The sequence below is a fragment of the Nannobrachium achirus genome (assembly GCF_963921795.1).
Source record: "Nannobrachium achirus genome assembly, chromosome: 5".
NCBI classification, from domain to species: domain Eukaryota; kingdom Metazoa; phylum Chordata; class Actinopteri; order Myctophiformes; family Myctophidae; genus Nannobrachium; species Nannobrachium achirus.
The window spans coordinates 66,552,640-66,568,480 of NC_137814.1; the positions used below are offsets into that span (position 1 = coordinate 66,552,640).

The 15,841-nt window shown below is 44.2% G+C and overlaps 1 protein-coding gene across 1 annotated transcript in view; it reads left to right on the top strand.

Annotated features, from left to right (window-relative positions):
- The window catches only part of hecw1b (HECT, C2 and WW domain containing E3 ubiquitin protein ligase 1b), a gene marked incomplete at both ends in the record, with an annotated part of 102,724 nt that extends 87,254 nt beyond the window's left edge, over window positions 1-15,470 (top strand). Inside the window, 6 exon segments of the mRNA XM_080725985.1 lie at window positions 4,359-4,488; window positions 8,725-8,871; window positions 10,057-10,116; window positions 10,118-10,172; window positions 13,118-13,316; window positions 15,359-15,470. Coding sequence (XP_080582111.1) covers window positions 4,359-4,488; window positions 8,725-8,871; window positions 10,057-10,116; window positions 10,118-10,172; window positions 13,118-13,316; window positions 15,359-15,470 — 703 coding nt within the window.
- Between the last annotated feature and the right edge of the window lie 371 nt (window positions 15,471-15,841).

Below are 15,841 nucleotides of genomic sequence, written 5' to 3' on the forward strand. Positions count from 1 at the left end.
ACACCTGGAAGAGGACAACGTCACCTTGAGGTTCCCTCCAGAGGAGAGGGCCACACAGCTGTGTTGATTGAAGATACTGTCTACCTCTGGGGAGGGTATCCTTACTGCAACCTGCTTTATGCATTTGATGTCAACGCCCTTGGATGGTTCAAACCACAGGTTTCTGGGACTGTTCCAGAGGAGAGGGAGAGCCACTCAGCTTGTGTCTTGGGGAAGGTCATGTTTATTCATGGAGGATGGACCCGGACTGGATCCACTAATGACATCTACAAGTTGGACACCACCACTATGGCCTGGTCTTCAATTAACACCAGAGGAACTCCACCTCCTGTTTCAAACCGTCACTCTGCCACCATCATCGGGACAAAGATGTTTGTATTTGGAGGCTATAGGGACTTCGACTTGAGCTGGAGCTGGAACAACACCATCAGAGTGTTTGACACAGAGACCAACTGCTGGATGAACACACCTTCTACACAGTTTCTTCCTGAAGTACGTTATAGTCATTCAGCCTTTACCTACAATGGAGAACTGTACATATTCGGTGGCTGGATTGGGAACCAGTGCTTCAATAATATGTGGAAATTCAGTCCAGAGACCTTTTCCTGGAAGCAGGTTGAGCCCAAGGGGAAAGGTCCCCGTAGGATATGTGGGAGGTGTTGTTGCATGGTGGGAGGTTGTATCATCATCTTTGGAGGATCCACATACATTACACTCACTGATGACCTTTACATGTTAGACTTGAGTCCTAGCCTGAAGACGTTATGTAAGCTAGCAGTTATTCAGTACGGTCTGGAGCAGTCTGGACTCCCACACAACATCAGGTGGGAACTGGCAGCCATGAGATGACTACCAACAACGACTGAATGAACAACAAGACAAACAAAACAAGAAAAAAACGAAACAAATGCATAATAAATCAATAATTATGTAAATAATAAGGTGGGAACTGGCAGCCATGATTACCAACAGCAAGAACAATGACAACTAGAACTGCACTCTGTCAAAGTGCAAACATGCGTGTTGTGCACAAGTAGGGCATGTGTGGACTACTTGAGCGCCAGCAGAGCGCGCCATGAGGCTTTCCTTCAGTGTCATCACCCACTGGCATCACCAGGAATACTCGTCCCTCATTGGCTGGTAATGATGACATTACCAGAAATGCTGGTCCCTGATTGGGCTACTGGCTTAAACACACGACTACCTACCTACAGACGCAGCCGAACGCAGTACCTGTGCGCTCTGCTGGCGCAAATAACTAGAAATGTACAATTCTCCGAAATTGCGCAACGCGAGTCAAGAGGAACCCACTGGGAAATTAACCTCATCTTACCGTTTATTTCATACATCATGATGTCGAAGCATGACCAAAAGCTTCACTTTTACGCTCCTACAAAAGGTTAACAAAAAAACGTTGCTGGAAAAAGGATTCTCGTACTGAGAACAATATTGCGTTGCCCATAACAAGTTGTCGGAAGCGTACGCATCCCTAGTGGCTTTGGTTCCACATACTCCAAGGGAGGAGGAAGAGTTACATTCCGTCCCTATTCGGACGGAACTTAAAACTAGAAAGGTTCAATTGTGGGAGATTGCAAGTGTGGTGGCAGTGACGCAAGTCTTGAGGAATCCACTGGAAACCGAATTCCGTCTTACCGTCTAACATAGATACCACAGAATGTCTGTATGTCTGTCTGTCTGATCCATGCCCTTTTCTCCTGGACTCTCACACAACATCAGGTGGGAACTAGCAGCCATGAGATGACTACCAACAGCAACAACAACTAGAAATACTGTTCATACGAAACAGTGTGGGCTCGCTCGTGACTATATTCTGCAGCGTGCTAACTGTCATGTGAAGCTCAACCAATACTCCAGCTAACACCACTCCCAGATTTTCCACACCTCAATTGCTCCTCATTGGCTGAGGGCCCTGCCTTTGTACTGTCTGCGACTGAACTCACTATATAAATAACTGCCTTTATACTGTCTGTGACGGAACTCACTATATATAAATAATGAAGATAACAGTGTTCTCGCCTTTCAGGCGAGGCCACAACAATAACTAAAATAAAAACTCTTAATCAAATAAATTGTTCTTCATTTCTTATGTTTGCCAACATGACTATATTCTGCAGTGTGCTAACTGTCATGTGAAGCTCAACCAATACTCCAGCTAACACCACTCCCAGATGTTTTTTTCCACCAATTGCGCCTCGTTGGCTAAGGGCCCTGCCTTTGTACTGTCTGCGGCAGAAATATGCGGCGGAAATATGCGGTGGAACTCACTAATGAAGATAACATAGTGTTTTCGCCTTTCAGGCGAGCCAACAATGACAACTAGAACTACTCTCTGTTGAGGTGCCAACTTGCGCCTTGTGCACAATTAGGCCATACATGAGCGCCAGCAGAGCGCGCCATGAGGTGTTCCTTCAGTGTCATCACCAGTGGCATCACCAGGAATGCTGGTCCCTCATTGGCTGGTAATGATGACGTTACCAGAAATGCTGGTCCCTGATTGGGCTACGGGCTTAAATACGCAAAGCTACCAACGCAACCGAACACCGTACTTACGAGGAACCCACTGGGAAATGAACTCAGTCTTACCATTTATATTCTATAGTGTCGTTGTCGGGTGGAAACCTCGTATCTCCAAGTTTCAAATGTGTACGTTCTTTCGCAAAGCAAAGCCCTGCTTCATCGAACAAGGCCGTCGCACAAAAGTAGTGAAAACAGCCGATCTACAAGCACACAACGCCTCGCACTTCACTAGTTTAAATTATTTTTAAAATGATGAATGCAAAACAAACAGTTTTGGACATACAAGGTTTTCCCCCTTCAACGACGATATTGTGATGTCAAGTGAAGCATGACAACAGTGACACCAGTGTGTGAAGCGTGGCCAAAAGATTCACTTTTACGCTCGTGGAAAAAGGATTCTTGTGCTGAGAACAGTTGTGCGTTGCCTATAGCAACCACACCAATGAGTTGTTGGTAGCGTACGCATCGCTAGCGGCTTGCTCGGCACTGCCTCTAATGGCTCAAGTCTGCTTCAGACGGTGGACTTGTCTTTTTTTCATACTTCTTTTTTGCGCCCGTGTACGTCTTTGGTTCAACACGCTTCACCACAGAGAGAGATACATACGTGTAAGGGTCAATTTAGGGACCCAACTTTGAAGACCACTGGTATAAATGTTCTGTTACTCCTTTTTATTTTAGTTTTTGTTACATTTAAATAACCAGAAAAACCGTCATGAAAAATTATCTTGATAAGATTGTGTATCGTGATACAGCTTTGACACATATCGTGATATTGTATTTTTCCATATCGCCCACCCCTACCAACACATGACGGTTGTTGGTAGGCGGTTACAACCCTCCCAAGCTATGGGACGATTGCTGTGTTTACTCCACTGGCCGTTTACTGCTGCTGGCCACAGGGAAAGGTTGTGAAGGCGACGAGGACTTTCATTTAGAAGACACACGCACACGCACGCATACTGTAGTTACTACAGTATGAAGAAAAAAAAAATACAAAAATTAAATATGCTTTATGTAGCATGTGAGTGGTCAAACTAGGGGTTTTTCATGATGCTGAATCCATTGCAAGCATTTGTTTTGCACGAAAAACACCTTTAGAAACACATTGGTGAAGACATTTCTTGGTAACGATTTACTTCGCAGATTTTATTATGTTTCCCTTCATTCACATGACTTCTTGTGTCATTATGATCATGTCGGGCCATGTCATAGGCACTTTAAGCTTATTAGAACACCTTTGCACACCTCCTCTGCCCACATCAATCAATCAATCAGGCACACATATTAGACATCAAAGGGGGCTTGAGCCCCCTGCCCTTTTGTCCGTCTGTAAAAAGTGCCCTCTCTCAGACCGTGAATGCAGTTTTCGCGATGGGGAAAGAAATGCAAATGCCCTCCTTTCCATGCCATACCTGAAGGCAGCATTCAAGAGAATTGCCTTGTCCAAACTCTCCTGAACTTGAATGCAGCATCTTATTTTGAAAGAATGTCCCTCTCTGTGTAGAAATCCATGCCGTTACACCACATCTCCAGTATTGACTTGGTAATAGCTGGGAGGGAATGCTTGGTTTAGTGTGGTATCAAGCACAGAAAATAGCCGACCTCCAAGCTCACAACGCGTCGCGTTGTGAGCTTGGAGGTCTCCTATTTTCGACATTTTCACCAAAAGGCCCTTTTATACATTTCAGCCCCCTGCCTCTCTAACATTCTCTGCACGTCCCTGCATTCACTCAATCAAGCTATTGTGTGTGTGTGTGTGTGTGTGTGTGTGTGTGTGTGTGTGTGTGTGTGTGCGTGTGCGTGTGCGTGTGTGCGTGCAGAGCGACAGACCTCAGTGATCTGGAGTACCTGGATGAGGAGTTCCATCAGTCCCTGCAGTGGATGAAGGACAACGACATCACGGACGTCCTGGAGCTGACCTTCACCGTCAACGAGGAGGTGTTTGGACAGGTCAGTGACCTGGCGTCAATTGGGTATGGCAGGGGTATGCAGCTGCCATACCCTGGGTCCAAGGGGGAAAATAAAAGTTACTTTTAAATATGAATCCATGGATGTCTCTTTGTCTATCTGCGCTGGTTATTATGTTGTTAACTTAGAGTAAAGTAACTACAAATGCTAAATTTAACAAAATGGTCACTTTGACAAGGTATTATAATTATATTCTCCACACTTGTATTCTCCCCATCTTGACAAAATGGTATATTCCCAGGTTCCGCAGGTCAGCTGCACAGGTGCAATGCATTATTGTTAATTGTGTCATGTTTACTAACATGCCAAGTTTAGCTGCACTTGAACAACCGTTCCAGGCTGCCATATCCAGCCCAAGAAACCGTAGAAACAGGGGGGGGGGGGGGGGGGGTGGGAATAAAATGTACTTCTTAAAATAAATGTATCATGCCTGTCGCTAAGGTATGGCAACATGACTGGTGTCGTGCAAGACCAGTCATGTTGCCATACCTTAGCTTTTTCTGAACTGACGCCACTGGGTCAGTGCACTGGCTCTCAATGTCGCCCACAGCACCACAGTGGCTCTCAAGTTCAAATATGATTATTTTTAGCTGGGAGGGGAATTCGTAAACATTGGGCACTGGTTGACAAGCTTTAGATTTTTGGCATGGTGTTGATCAGCTCCCGGCAACCTTGGTGGACGCCCTCTTGAAAATTATCCTTTCCAGAAGTTAGTTTTTCTTCAGAGCCCATTGAAAAATCTCTTCCATCAATTATTTGGGGTTTTTACCTTATACTGAACTATTCCATTGGATTCATTGCAAACAGACCACTAGGGGGCGAGCCCAACTTGTTTGCGATGATTTTTGAATCATGCCAAAAATGTAAATCTTATCACCGAGTGCACAATTGTTATGATTTTTTATATATTAAATCCCAGTTTATAGGCATTTTAAGTTCCTGGCAGCCATTGTAGACACCATCTTGAAAATTATGCCTTTCCAGAAGTAATGTTTTCCTACATTTTTGGTATGTTATTTAGCATACCCAATAGCACCCAGAATCCATTGATGAATCTCTTCCATCAATTAATTGGGGTTTCATACTGATCTATCTAAAATTTGATTCATCGCTAACAGACCACTAGGGGGCGAGCCCAACTTGTTTGCGATGTTTTTTGTAAACCTTATAACCATACCCAACACCATACCAAAAATCAAAAACATATCACCAAGTGCCTCTCTGTCTGTCTGCATGATGACGCAAAAACGACCAGACCAAACTACACAAAAGTGTCTCATTGGCCCACTTAGATGCAATATCATTTTCACATGGGGGTCCACTGCCAAATATATAACTTTGGTTGAGCACCACTCATATACGGTAGCAACATATGTTTTTTTTTTTTTTTTTTCAGAAAACTGTTTTAGAAGACATAATCTGCCTCAGGTGTTCACGCTGCATAATATTCAGATTGTGTGTGGGTTTAATCATGACAGTCTAATGACTTAAACCCTCTTCATTAGTTGAATGGGATCCACCAGGGCTCTGTACTAGTCTGGATGGATCCAAATTCCAAATACTACATCATTACATCATCACGCAATGACATCACAACATTGTCATCACAACCAAATGCACTTGGTCTTTAAAAGCAACCGTCCAATAACCAAACGTCATTCAACAGTTATTCCAACTAATTAAATTGTTGTTTAACAACTTATCCAGTAAATTAGTTGCACTGATTCTCAGTGGTCCTGGAGTGTGAAATGATTCACTGGACAATACATCTGAAAAGGAGGAGCTAAGGATTTCTGCCATGCTGCTGTGGTAGTCGGACACAAGCTGTACTCATTTGGGAGGATACAACAACTACCTGAACAGCAAGGACCAGATTAAAGTCCACATCTTCAACACTTGTCTTTGCGTTGGAGGAAGTTGCCCCCAGTGACAAATGGAAGAGGACAAAGTCCCATTGAGGTTCCAACCGGGCGTTATGGCCACACAGCTGTGCTGATAGAAGAAATAGTCTACATCTGGGGAGGACATCCTTACTGCAATGTGCTTTATGCCTTTGATGTTGACACCCACAGTTGGTTCAAACCCAATATTGCTGGGACTATTCCAGAAGCAAGGAGCTTGCACTCAGCTTGTGTCCTGGAGAAGGTCATGTATGTGTTTGGAGGATACACCCAGCTGTCTGTATATACTAATGACATGTACAAGTTGGACACCACTATAATGGGCTGGTCTTTAATTAACACCAGAGGAACCCCACCTCCTGCTTCAGCAGGTAACTCTGCCACCATCATTGGAACAAAGATGTTTGTATTTGGGGGTTGGGGGAGCCAGGGGAACTTAAACAACAATACTGTGTTTGACACAGAGACCAACTGCTGGCTGAAGACACTTTCTGCACAGCTTCTCCCAGAAGAACGTTACTGTCATTCAGCCTTTGCCTACAATGGAGAGCTGTACATATTTGGTGGCTGGAATGGGAACCAGTGCTTCAATAATCTGTGGAAATTCAGTCCAGAGACCTTTTCCTGGAATCAAGTTGACACCAAGGGGAAAGACCCCTGTAGGATGCCTGGGATGTGCTGTTGCATGGTGGGAGATTGTATCATCATCTTTGGAGGATCCACATACACTACACTCACTGATGACCTGTACATGTTAGATTTAAGTCCTAGCCTGAAGATGTTATGCAAGCTATCAGTTGTTCATTATGGTCTGGATGAGTCTGAACTCCCACATGACATCAGGTGGGAACTGGCAACCATGACTACCAACAGCAACAAAACAAAATGACAGCCCCCCCCCCCCCCCCCCCCCCACACACACACACACACACACACACACACACTTACACACACACACAGTGAGCCCACTACATTAAATAAACAAATACATAAGAATAATAAATAAGAATAAGAATAATAAACATACAAACAACATGGTCTCAGCATAGAAACAAATATATAGGTGTCAATCTGTAATAGGTGACAGATATTTTTTTTTCCCAGGTGACAGATGTTTTTTTTCCCCCAGGTGACAGATGTTTTATCTTGTAGGTGACACATGTGTCCTTTCCTCCTATAGGTGACACATGTGTCCTTTCCTCCTATAGGTGACAGATGTTTTATCTTGTAGGTGACACATGTGTCCTTTCCTCCTATAGGTGACAGATGTTTTATCTTGTAGGTGACACATGTGTCCTTTCCTCCTATAGGTGACAGATGTTTTATCTTGTAGGTGACACATGTGTCCTTTCCTCCTATAGGTGACACATGTGTCCTTTCCTCCTATAGGTGACAGATGTTTTATCTTGTAGGTGACACATGTGTCCTTTCCTCCTATAGGTGACAGATGTTTTATCTTGTAGGTGACACATGTGTCCTTTCCTCCTATAGGTGACAGATGTTTTATCTTGTAGGTGACACATGTGTCCTTTCCTCCTATAGGTGACACATGTGTCCTTTCCTCATATAGGTGACAGATGTTTTATCTTGTAGGTGACACATGTGTCCTTTCCTCCTATAGGTGACAGATGTTTTATCTTGTAGGTGACACATGTGTCCTTTCCTCCTATAGGTGACAGATGTTTTATCTTGTAGGTGACACATGTGTCCTTTCCTCCTATAGGTGACACATGTGTCCTTTCCTCCTATAGGTGACAGATGTTTTATCTTGTAGGTGACACATGTGTCCTTTCCTCCTATAGGTGACAGATGTTTTATCTTGTAGGTGACACATGTGTCCTTTCCTCCTATAGGTGACACATGTGTCCTTTCCTCCTATAGGTGACAGATGTTTTATCTTGTAGGTGACACATGTGTCCTTTCCTCCTATAGGTGACAGATGTTTTATCTTGTAGGTGACACATGTGTCCTTTCCTCCTATAGGTGACAGATGTTTTATCTTGTAGGTGACACATGTGTCCTTTCCTCCTATAGGTGACACATGTGTCCTTTCCTCCTATAGGTGACAGATGTTTTATCTTGTAGGTGACACATGTGTCCTTTCCTCCTACAGGTGACAGATGTTTTATCTTGTAGGTGACACATGTGTCCTTTCCTCCTATAGGTGACAGATGTTTTATCTTGTAGGTGACACATGTGTCCTTTCCTCCTATAGGTGACAGATGTTTTATCTTGTAGGTGACACATGTGTCCTTTCCTCCTACAGGTGACAGATGTTTTATCTTGTAGGTGACACATGTGTCCTTTCCTCCTATAGGTGACAGAGAGAGAGCTGAAGGGGGGCGGGGCCAACATCAACGTAACAGAGAAGAACAAGAAGGAGTACATGGACCGCATGGTGAAGTGGAGGGTGGAGAGGGGTGTGGTGCAGCAGACCGAGGCCCTGGTCAGGGGCTTCTATGAGGTGTGCAATGCTCGAAAAAGTACTCAAATGTCCTACTTAAAACCCATTTAGGCCTAGAATTATTGAATGCTTTAACCAGTGAAAAATAGCAGATATACAAGCTCACAGCGCGGCACCGAGTGCCACGCTGTGAGCTTGTAGATCTGTTATTTTTTTTAAAGTCGTGAAAATGTGTGCAAATCTTTGACTATATGTATTTTCAAAGCGAACATTTGTAACTCCAATTTTGTTTCTGGGTGGTCCAATACATATCATTTTGGGGGGGTCCTTCACATGAAAAGGTTTGAGAACCACTGACATAGTAGTCTCTCAAGAACAGACTAAACTGAATTCCAGTTAAGTGAAAAGGACCTTTTCTTTGACGATGGCTTGCCAGATTGCTGACATAGAAACATAGGTTTTTCAAAAAGTCTTAGAAGGATTCAAAAGACACTTATAGAATCGGGTCAAAATTCTAATTTTCACGATTTTTCAAAAATAGCAGATCTACAAGCTCGCCTGTGACCTTGTATATCTGCTATTTTTCAATAGGTAAAGCACAAAATGATGATACACACTATTGTGTACCAGTTCTGAATGGAGTAAAAGTATCAATACTGCAATGTAGAAATACTCCGTTAGGGTGCCCTCACACCAAAATATGGTCTGCAGTGGATAAACTCTTCTGGTGCGCGGCTGGCTAAAAACGCAGAGAGAGAGCTTATTCCGTCCCAAAGTGAGCTGTCACTCACTTCTCACACCACCTGGTCTGAGGGCACCCTTACAAGTAAAAGTCCAGAATTCAAAATGTACTTGAGTAAAAGTACAAAAGTATTGGCATCAAAATGTACTTAAAGTACCAAAAGTAAAAGTACAAAATGTTTGAAAATAGCTGATCTACATGCTCACAAGTCACAACGTGTATGTGACACATTGTGAGCTTCTAGATTGTCTATTTTCAAATAGCCACGGTTGTAAAATAGGGCTAAAGTGGTTAATGTATGTTTTATAATATTATAATGCATATCTGCAAAGTAACTAGTAACTACAGTCTTCAAATAATTGTAGTGGAGTAAAAGTACAATATTCGGATCCGAGATGTAGTGGAGTAGTAGTAAACGTATTGGAAACTGGAAATGACTAAAACTAAATCCAAATTTGCTGTCAAAAACAACATTCAACGTTCGTGTGTGTGTGTCCGTCCAGGTGATTGACAGCAGGATGGTGTCGGTGTTCGATGCCAGGGAGCTGGAGCTGGTGATCGCCGGGCACCGCCGAGATCGACCTGACAGACTGGAGGAACAACACCGAGTACCGAGGAGGTATACTCCCTCTGTCTGTCTGTCTGTCTGTCTGTCTGTCTGTCTGTCTGTCTGTTCCATAGACCACTGGTTCTCAACCTTTTCAGGCAGCGATCCCCCAAAATAATCATATTTTGACTGGGGACCCCCCCCCCCCCCCCCCCCCCCCCGCCCCGACGAGCACTAAGAGTTGAGGCATTACGTTTTGTATAACACGGTTCTATTGTGAAAATAGCAGATCTACATGCTCACAACCAGGCGCGGTTCTAGCCCTGAGCAGCAGGGGGTGCTGCAGGGAGCTTTTTATTTCTTTGCAAGCTGTATACCATTTTAAAGCTAAGATTCTTGTGATTCCGAATCCGCAAACCATTTGATTATAGCACCGAAACTCACGCCGCAAACAACGCAGAAGTCCGACATAAACAATAAAGGTTTCCAGGGTTTATTTTTTTACTAAACAATCGGGAACGGCACACAACACTTTCCCTTTGCCTCTCTCCACATGCACCAGCCAGTAGATGGAATTCTAGGTACCAACACTCCAACAGACAGACAACACCAGTGTCATATAATCATTCAGTTCCAAAAGCTAGGTACCAACACTCCAACAGACAGACAACACCAGTGTCAGATAATCATTCAGTTCCAAAAGCTAGGTACCAACACTCCAACAGACAGACAACACCAGTGTCATATAATCATTCAGTTCCAAAAGCTTTTCAGTTCATCTACTTAATTTTACACCACTCTGTCTACTACAGCAAGCATGATATGGTATTGCTTCCCAAACGTTTTAGCCCGTGTCGTGAACCAAGAGAAACTAAACCCAAACAAAAGAAGTGAAATAGCCAATCTACAAGCTTCACAACGAGTCGCTTCACGCTGCGTTGTGAACTTCTAGATCTGCTATTTTTCGATTTAATTAACATTTGTCTCAGCGGACAACTTTTGACATCAAGAAAGAGTTCGGCATAGGCAAGCTGCAGCAGCAGTCAAGTGTACTCACCAACAATCAACAGCAGAGCAGCTATTTTATCCTGTTTATCCAGTCCAGTTTTTGGAAAAAGATTGATGAAAAGCCCCTATCTCTTACATGCAACTTTGGGAAAGTTGTAAAGGCTTTTGGTGGTGATCTTGTACAGTTTCCATAACATCTCCTCATAAAGAACTTCAATTGAGTGTATAATTTTTCTTTTATATGGGTTGTAAGTTGTCCTCCTGCGTGCCTTCTTGGCGTTGTAGCATGTAGATCGGCTATTTTCATACTTCCCATGGACCAGTCAGTGCGCATTGCAAGATGACGCTGAAATGGACTGCAGACTGTATTCTCTCTCCCCCCCGCCCCCGTTCGCAAATTAATGTGTATGCTAAACTGTTCTGATAATACAAATTGTTTTGGCTCTCCATTCATTCATCATGTATAACTTAAACTGCGCGCTAGTAGGCTATTGCAAACCAATGCAGCTTAACATAACAAACCGACAACTAGGGCCAACCCAGCAACAACTATCGTTTCCTGTCTTACTTTCACAATAAAGGTCTCCCGTTTACCTCCCAATTCAGCTTATTTCACGCAGGTTATTATTAACAGGAAAAAGTGTAGCTTAACCCGTGTGTTTTTGTGCAACCAAACGTTCATGGGAGAGAGAGTGATGAGGGTGAGAGAGAGAGAGAGAGAGAGAGAGAGAGAGAGAGAGAGAGAGAGAGAGAGAGAGAGAGAGAGAGAGAGAGAGAGAGACAGACATTGAGAAACAGAGAGAGAGAGAAGTGCCGTTGTTTAGGAGTAGTACTGCGCTTGGGTATCACACTTTTCTCCGTCTGACCGTGTCTCTCCCGATTTTGCTAGTCCCGAAAACTACTGGTGCTAGTTCAGAAAATAGTGGTGCTTAAGCGGCCAAAGCCCCTCTAAAACCGCCACTGCTCACAACGCCTCGCAGCGCGAGGAGCATGTAGATCTGCTATTTTCACAATTTCTGCCTCTAATATTTGACAATTTGGCCAATGTTTAATTTGTCATTTTAGAGGTATTACAAAGTCCTAAATTGTCACTTTAGAAATGTGCAGATACCCTCTACACACTTAAAACTTATGTTGGTGTGTTTACTGTTGAGTGACAAAACAATGTTGCACATTAACTCATTTTGCGCCGATCCCGAGTATACTCGTGAAAAATACTCGAGTAGTTAGAGTGCCGATCCCGAGTATACTCGCGTAAAAGTACTGTAATACTGTAACGCTGGCACTATCACCCTATGGTCCGTTGGGAACCTCTGGCATGATTGGACTCGCCGATTCATCATCATCACGGATCCACGTGCACAAAACATCCCGTAACATGGAGGCCGACGGCCGATCTCATCTTTAATGTCCATTATCTCCAAACAACACTTTTAAAGCCAAGGATGGCATTAGATTCTCGCTAATAAAACACATGTTGAAAGGCTCCGGTCGGACATTACACAACCGCATGTTGACGATGATCGCTTCCGGTGAATGACGTCATGACGTCAAACCGGAAGTGTTTACGCAATCGACTTCTGGCCTTCAAAATAAGATAACGGCCGTTTATGGAGCCTGCGGGAGGCACGCTGGACATTTAACCCGTTCATGTCGGCGGCACGAAATCGGTTAAGTTGATCATCTGGGAATCCCCCCAAATAATTTGGGGACCCCCCTGGGGGCTTTTTATCTCCAAGCTCACAATGTGTCGCGATGCGACGTGTTGTGAGCTTGTAGATCGGGTAATTTCAAACATGTTGTACTTTTACTTTTGGTACTTTAAGTACTTTTGATGCCAACACTTTCATACTTTTACTCAAGTACATTTAGAATTCCGGACTTTTACTTGTAACAGAGTACATCTACTGTACATTACAGTATTGATACTTTTACTTAAGTAAAGAATGTGACTACTTTTTCCACTACTGGAAGCCCCTTGCTTATAGAATGCTATTTTTTCTCTGCAGGTTATCATGACGGCCACATCGTGATCCGGTGGTTCTGGGGAGCGGTGGAGCGCTTCAACAACGAGCAGCGTCTGCGGCTGCTCCAGTTTGTGACGGGGACGTCCAGCGTGCCCTACGACGGCTTCAGCGCCCTGCGGGGCTCCAACGGGCTGCGGCGCTTCTGCATCGAGAAGTGGGGCAAGACCACCGCGCTGCCCAGGTCAGCCCAGAGCCAGGTTTAACCCCGTTAACACAACGGCCGCCAAGGTTTCTAACATTTCTAGCTGTTGCTGGTGCCGCCGTTCACTTACGCTTTATTTTGAAGAGCCTCGGAAGCTTCGTGCGTGTGCACGTGAGTGTCCGCTGACGATTGAGGAAGAAGATCCGTTTGTTTACAAACGCTCGCGAAACTAAAATCCAAACCGGGGCCGACCATCGCGGTATAGTGTCGCCGTGAAAACAAGCAGATCTCTGCTTCCCTGGCGTTCTTTGCACCTTATTCAGAGATAAAGTCGTTTTTATGTTTCAGCATAGAATAGGAGTCATTGCAGCATAGACGCTCCATTTTGCTTCTGTGCGCGTCACGTTATGACATATGCACCAGGGTCGGCATGTAGCATGCATGCAGCATGCACGTAACAATGTTAACCCTTTACTCGTCTCTGGACGAGACAACTGAGTTTTGTCACAGCGACCTCCAGTGGCCTTGTCTAGTTACTTTGGCGTACGTTGTGTTAAGACCGGGGGAACGCGTTAATATGCATTATTACTTATTACTGAGTAGATCTGCTGTTTTTGAAAAATCATCAAGATTTTAATATTTTTGACCCGATTCTGTAAAATGTCTTCTAAATCCTTCTTCTAATAGTCAGGGAATATTATCAGAATACCTGTCAAAGCGAAGAAAACGATGTCTTCATCAATGTGTTCATAAAGGTGTCTAGTATCATATCTAACAGAGTTTGAAATTCAAAATCCCTTGGAGATTTTTTGTCAGCTAGGGTAACTTTGAGTCTCATTCACTTACTATACACTATACTATAAAGGGAAAAAATGACTAGATCTGCTATTTTTAAAACTATAAAGGAAAAAAATGACTAGATCTGCTATTTTTGTAAGACGCCCCTGGGCGATATGCTCCAAGGGCGAGGTTGCACCAATTCTTGGCCATCTGGCCAGTGATGTATATCGGACCAGTCACCCATATATGGAGACCCCTGGTACCCATATATGGAGATCCATGTACTGTATATGGAGATATGCTGTAAGAGACCAAACATGCTTACTCAGTTATTCTTTATGTGAAAGTCCTGACATCATACCCTTTTTTTGTCCATACATGGAGATCCTTGTCTGTAGTCCTGTTAGATATAGGCTTAATATTGATGACATCAGGGAACCCCATATATGGGCATAAAAGGGATTCTGTTAGTGTGAAATCACAGTGAAAAGAAAATATGTATCAAGACTTGAAACAAAAATCTAGATTTAGCAGATCTACAAGCTCACAGCGTGGCACTCAGTGCTGTGCTGTGCATATCTGCTATTGTTTTAATTGCGACCGTCTGGTTGCAGTTACTATCAAAACCTCCACCGGCTGTCAGTCAGTCAGTCCGTCCGTCAGTTCTGGTCACACGTCACACTTTTGCCCTTCTCATATCTCCGCAACCGTTGCCCCGATCCATGCCAAATTTTGCACACACACTCATTGGCTGCCAAATCACAACCTCCACCTCCACTCATTTCTCACATGGCCCTCTTCTAGCGCCACCATGAGGCCGACTCTTGCAAAATATTTTTTTGGACACTGCTCCTACAAATTTTGCCCTAAAATCACACAAATCGGTACACACTTGGTCTACACTCATGTCTTCAACATGGATCTCTCCCATATAGCGCCACCATCTGGCCGATTTTTTTAAAAACTTTTTTGGACACTGCTCCTACATATTTTGGTCTAAAATCACGCTGCGACCTGATGATCTGTCCCATATAGCGCCACCATCTGGCTGATTTTTTTAACACTTTTTTGGACACTGCTCCTACATATTTTGCTCTGAAATCACGCTGCGACCTGACGGTCGCTTATCCCCTGATTAGGGAGTCTTACTGGTAGTTGATCTATAAAATAATTCCACGTCCATAATGTGTGTGTTGTTTATGAGAATGTAATACAAATAACTCATGTCCTTTGTGTGTGTGTGTGTGTGTGTGTGTGTGTGTGTGTGTGCGTGTGTGCGTGTGTGCGTGTGCGTGTTTTAGGGCTCACACGTGTTTCAACCGTCTGGACCTTCCTCCCTATCCGTCCTACACCATGCTGTACGACAAACTCCTGACCGCCGTGGAAGAGACCAGCACCTTTGGACTGGAGTAGCATCTCCACACACACACACACACACACACACACACACACACACACACACACACACACACACACACACACACACACACACACAAACATATGCACGTGCGCGCACGCGCCAACAAGTTTTGGACCTGGTGTTTACACCCACACACACACACACACACACAAACTGTCACGCGGAGTTGTATCAGTGAGTCGTCCTGAAATAAATCAAGTTGTGCTGAGCGGATGGGAGCCGAGGCCACCATGTTTGTGCCCCCTGAAGCGTCGTCACAGCGCCGGTGTCCCCAGGGTGGCATGCAGAGTCACACCCACCACCACATCCTCCATGGGAAGCGTCACTGTGATGTCACTGTGATCCCGGCCGCGCCACCAAACCA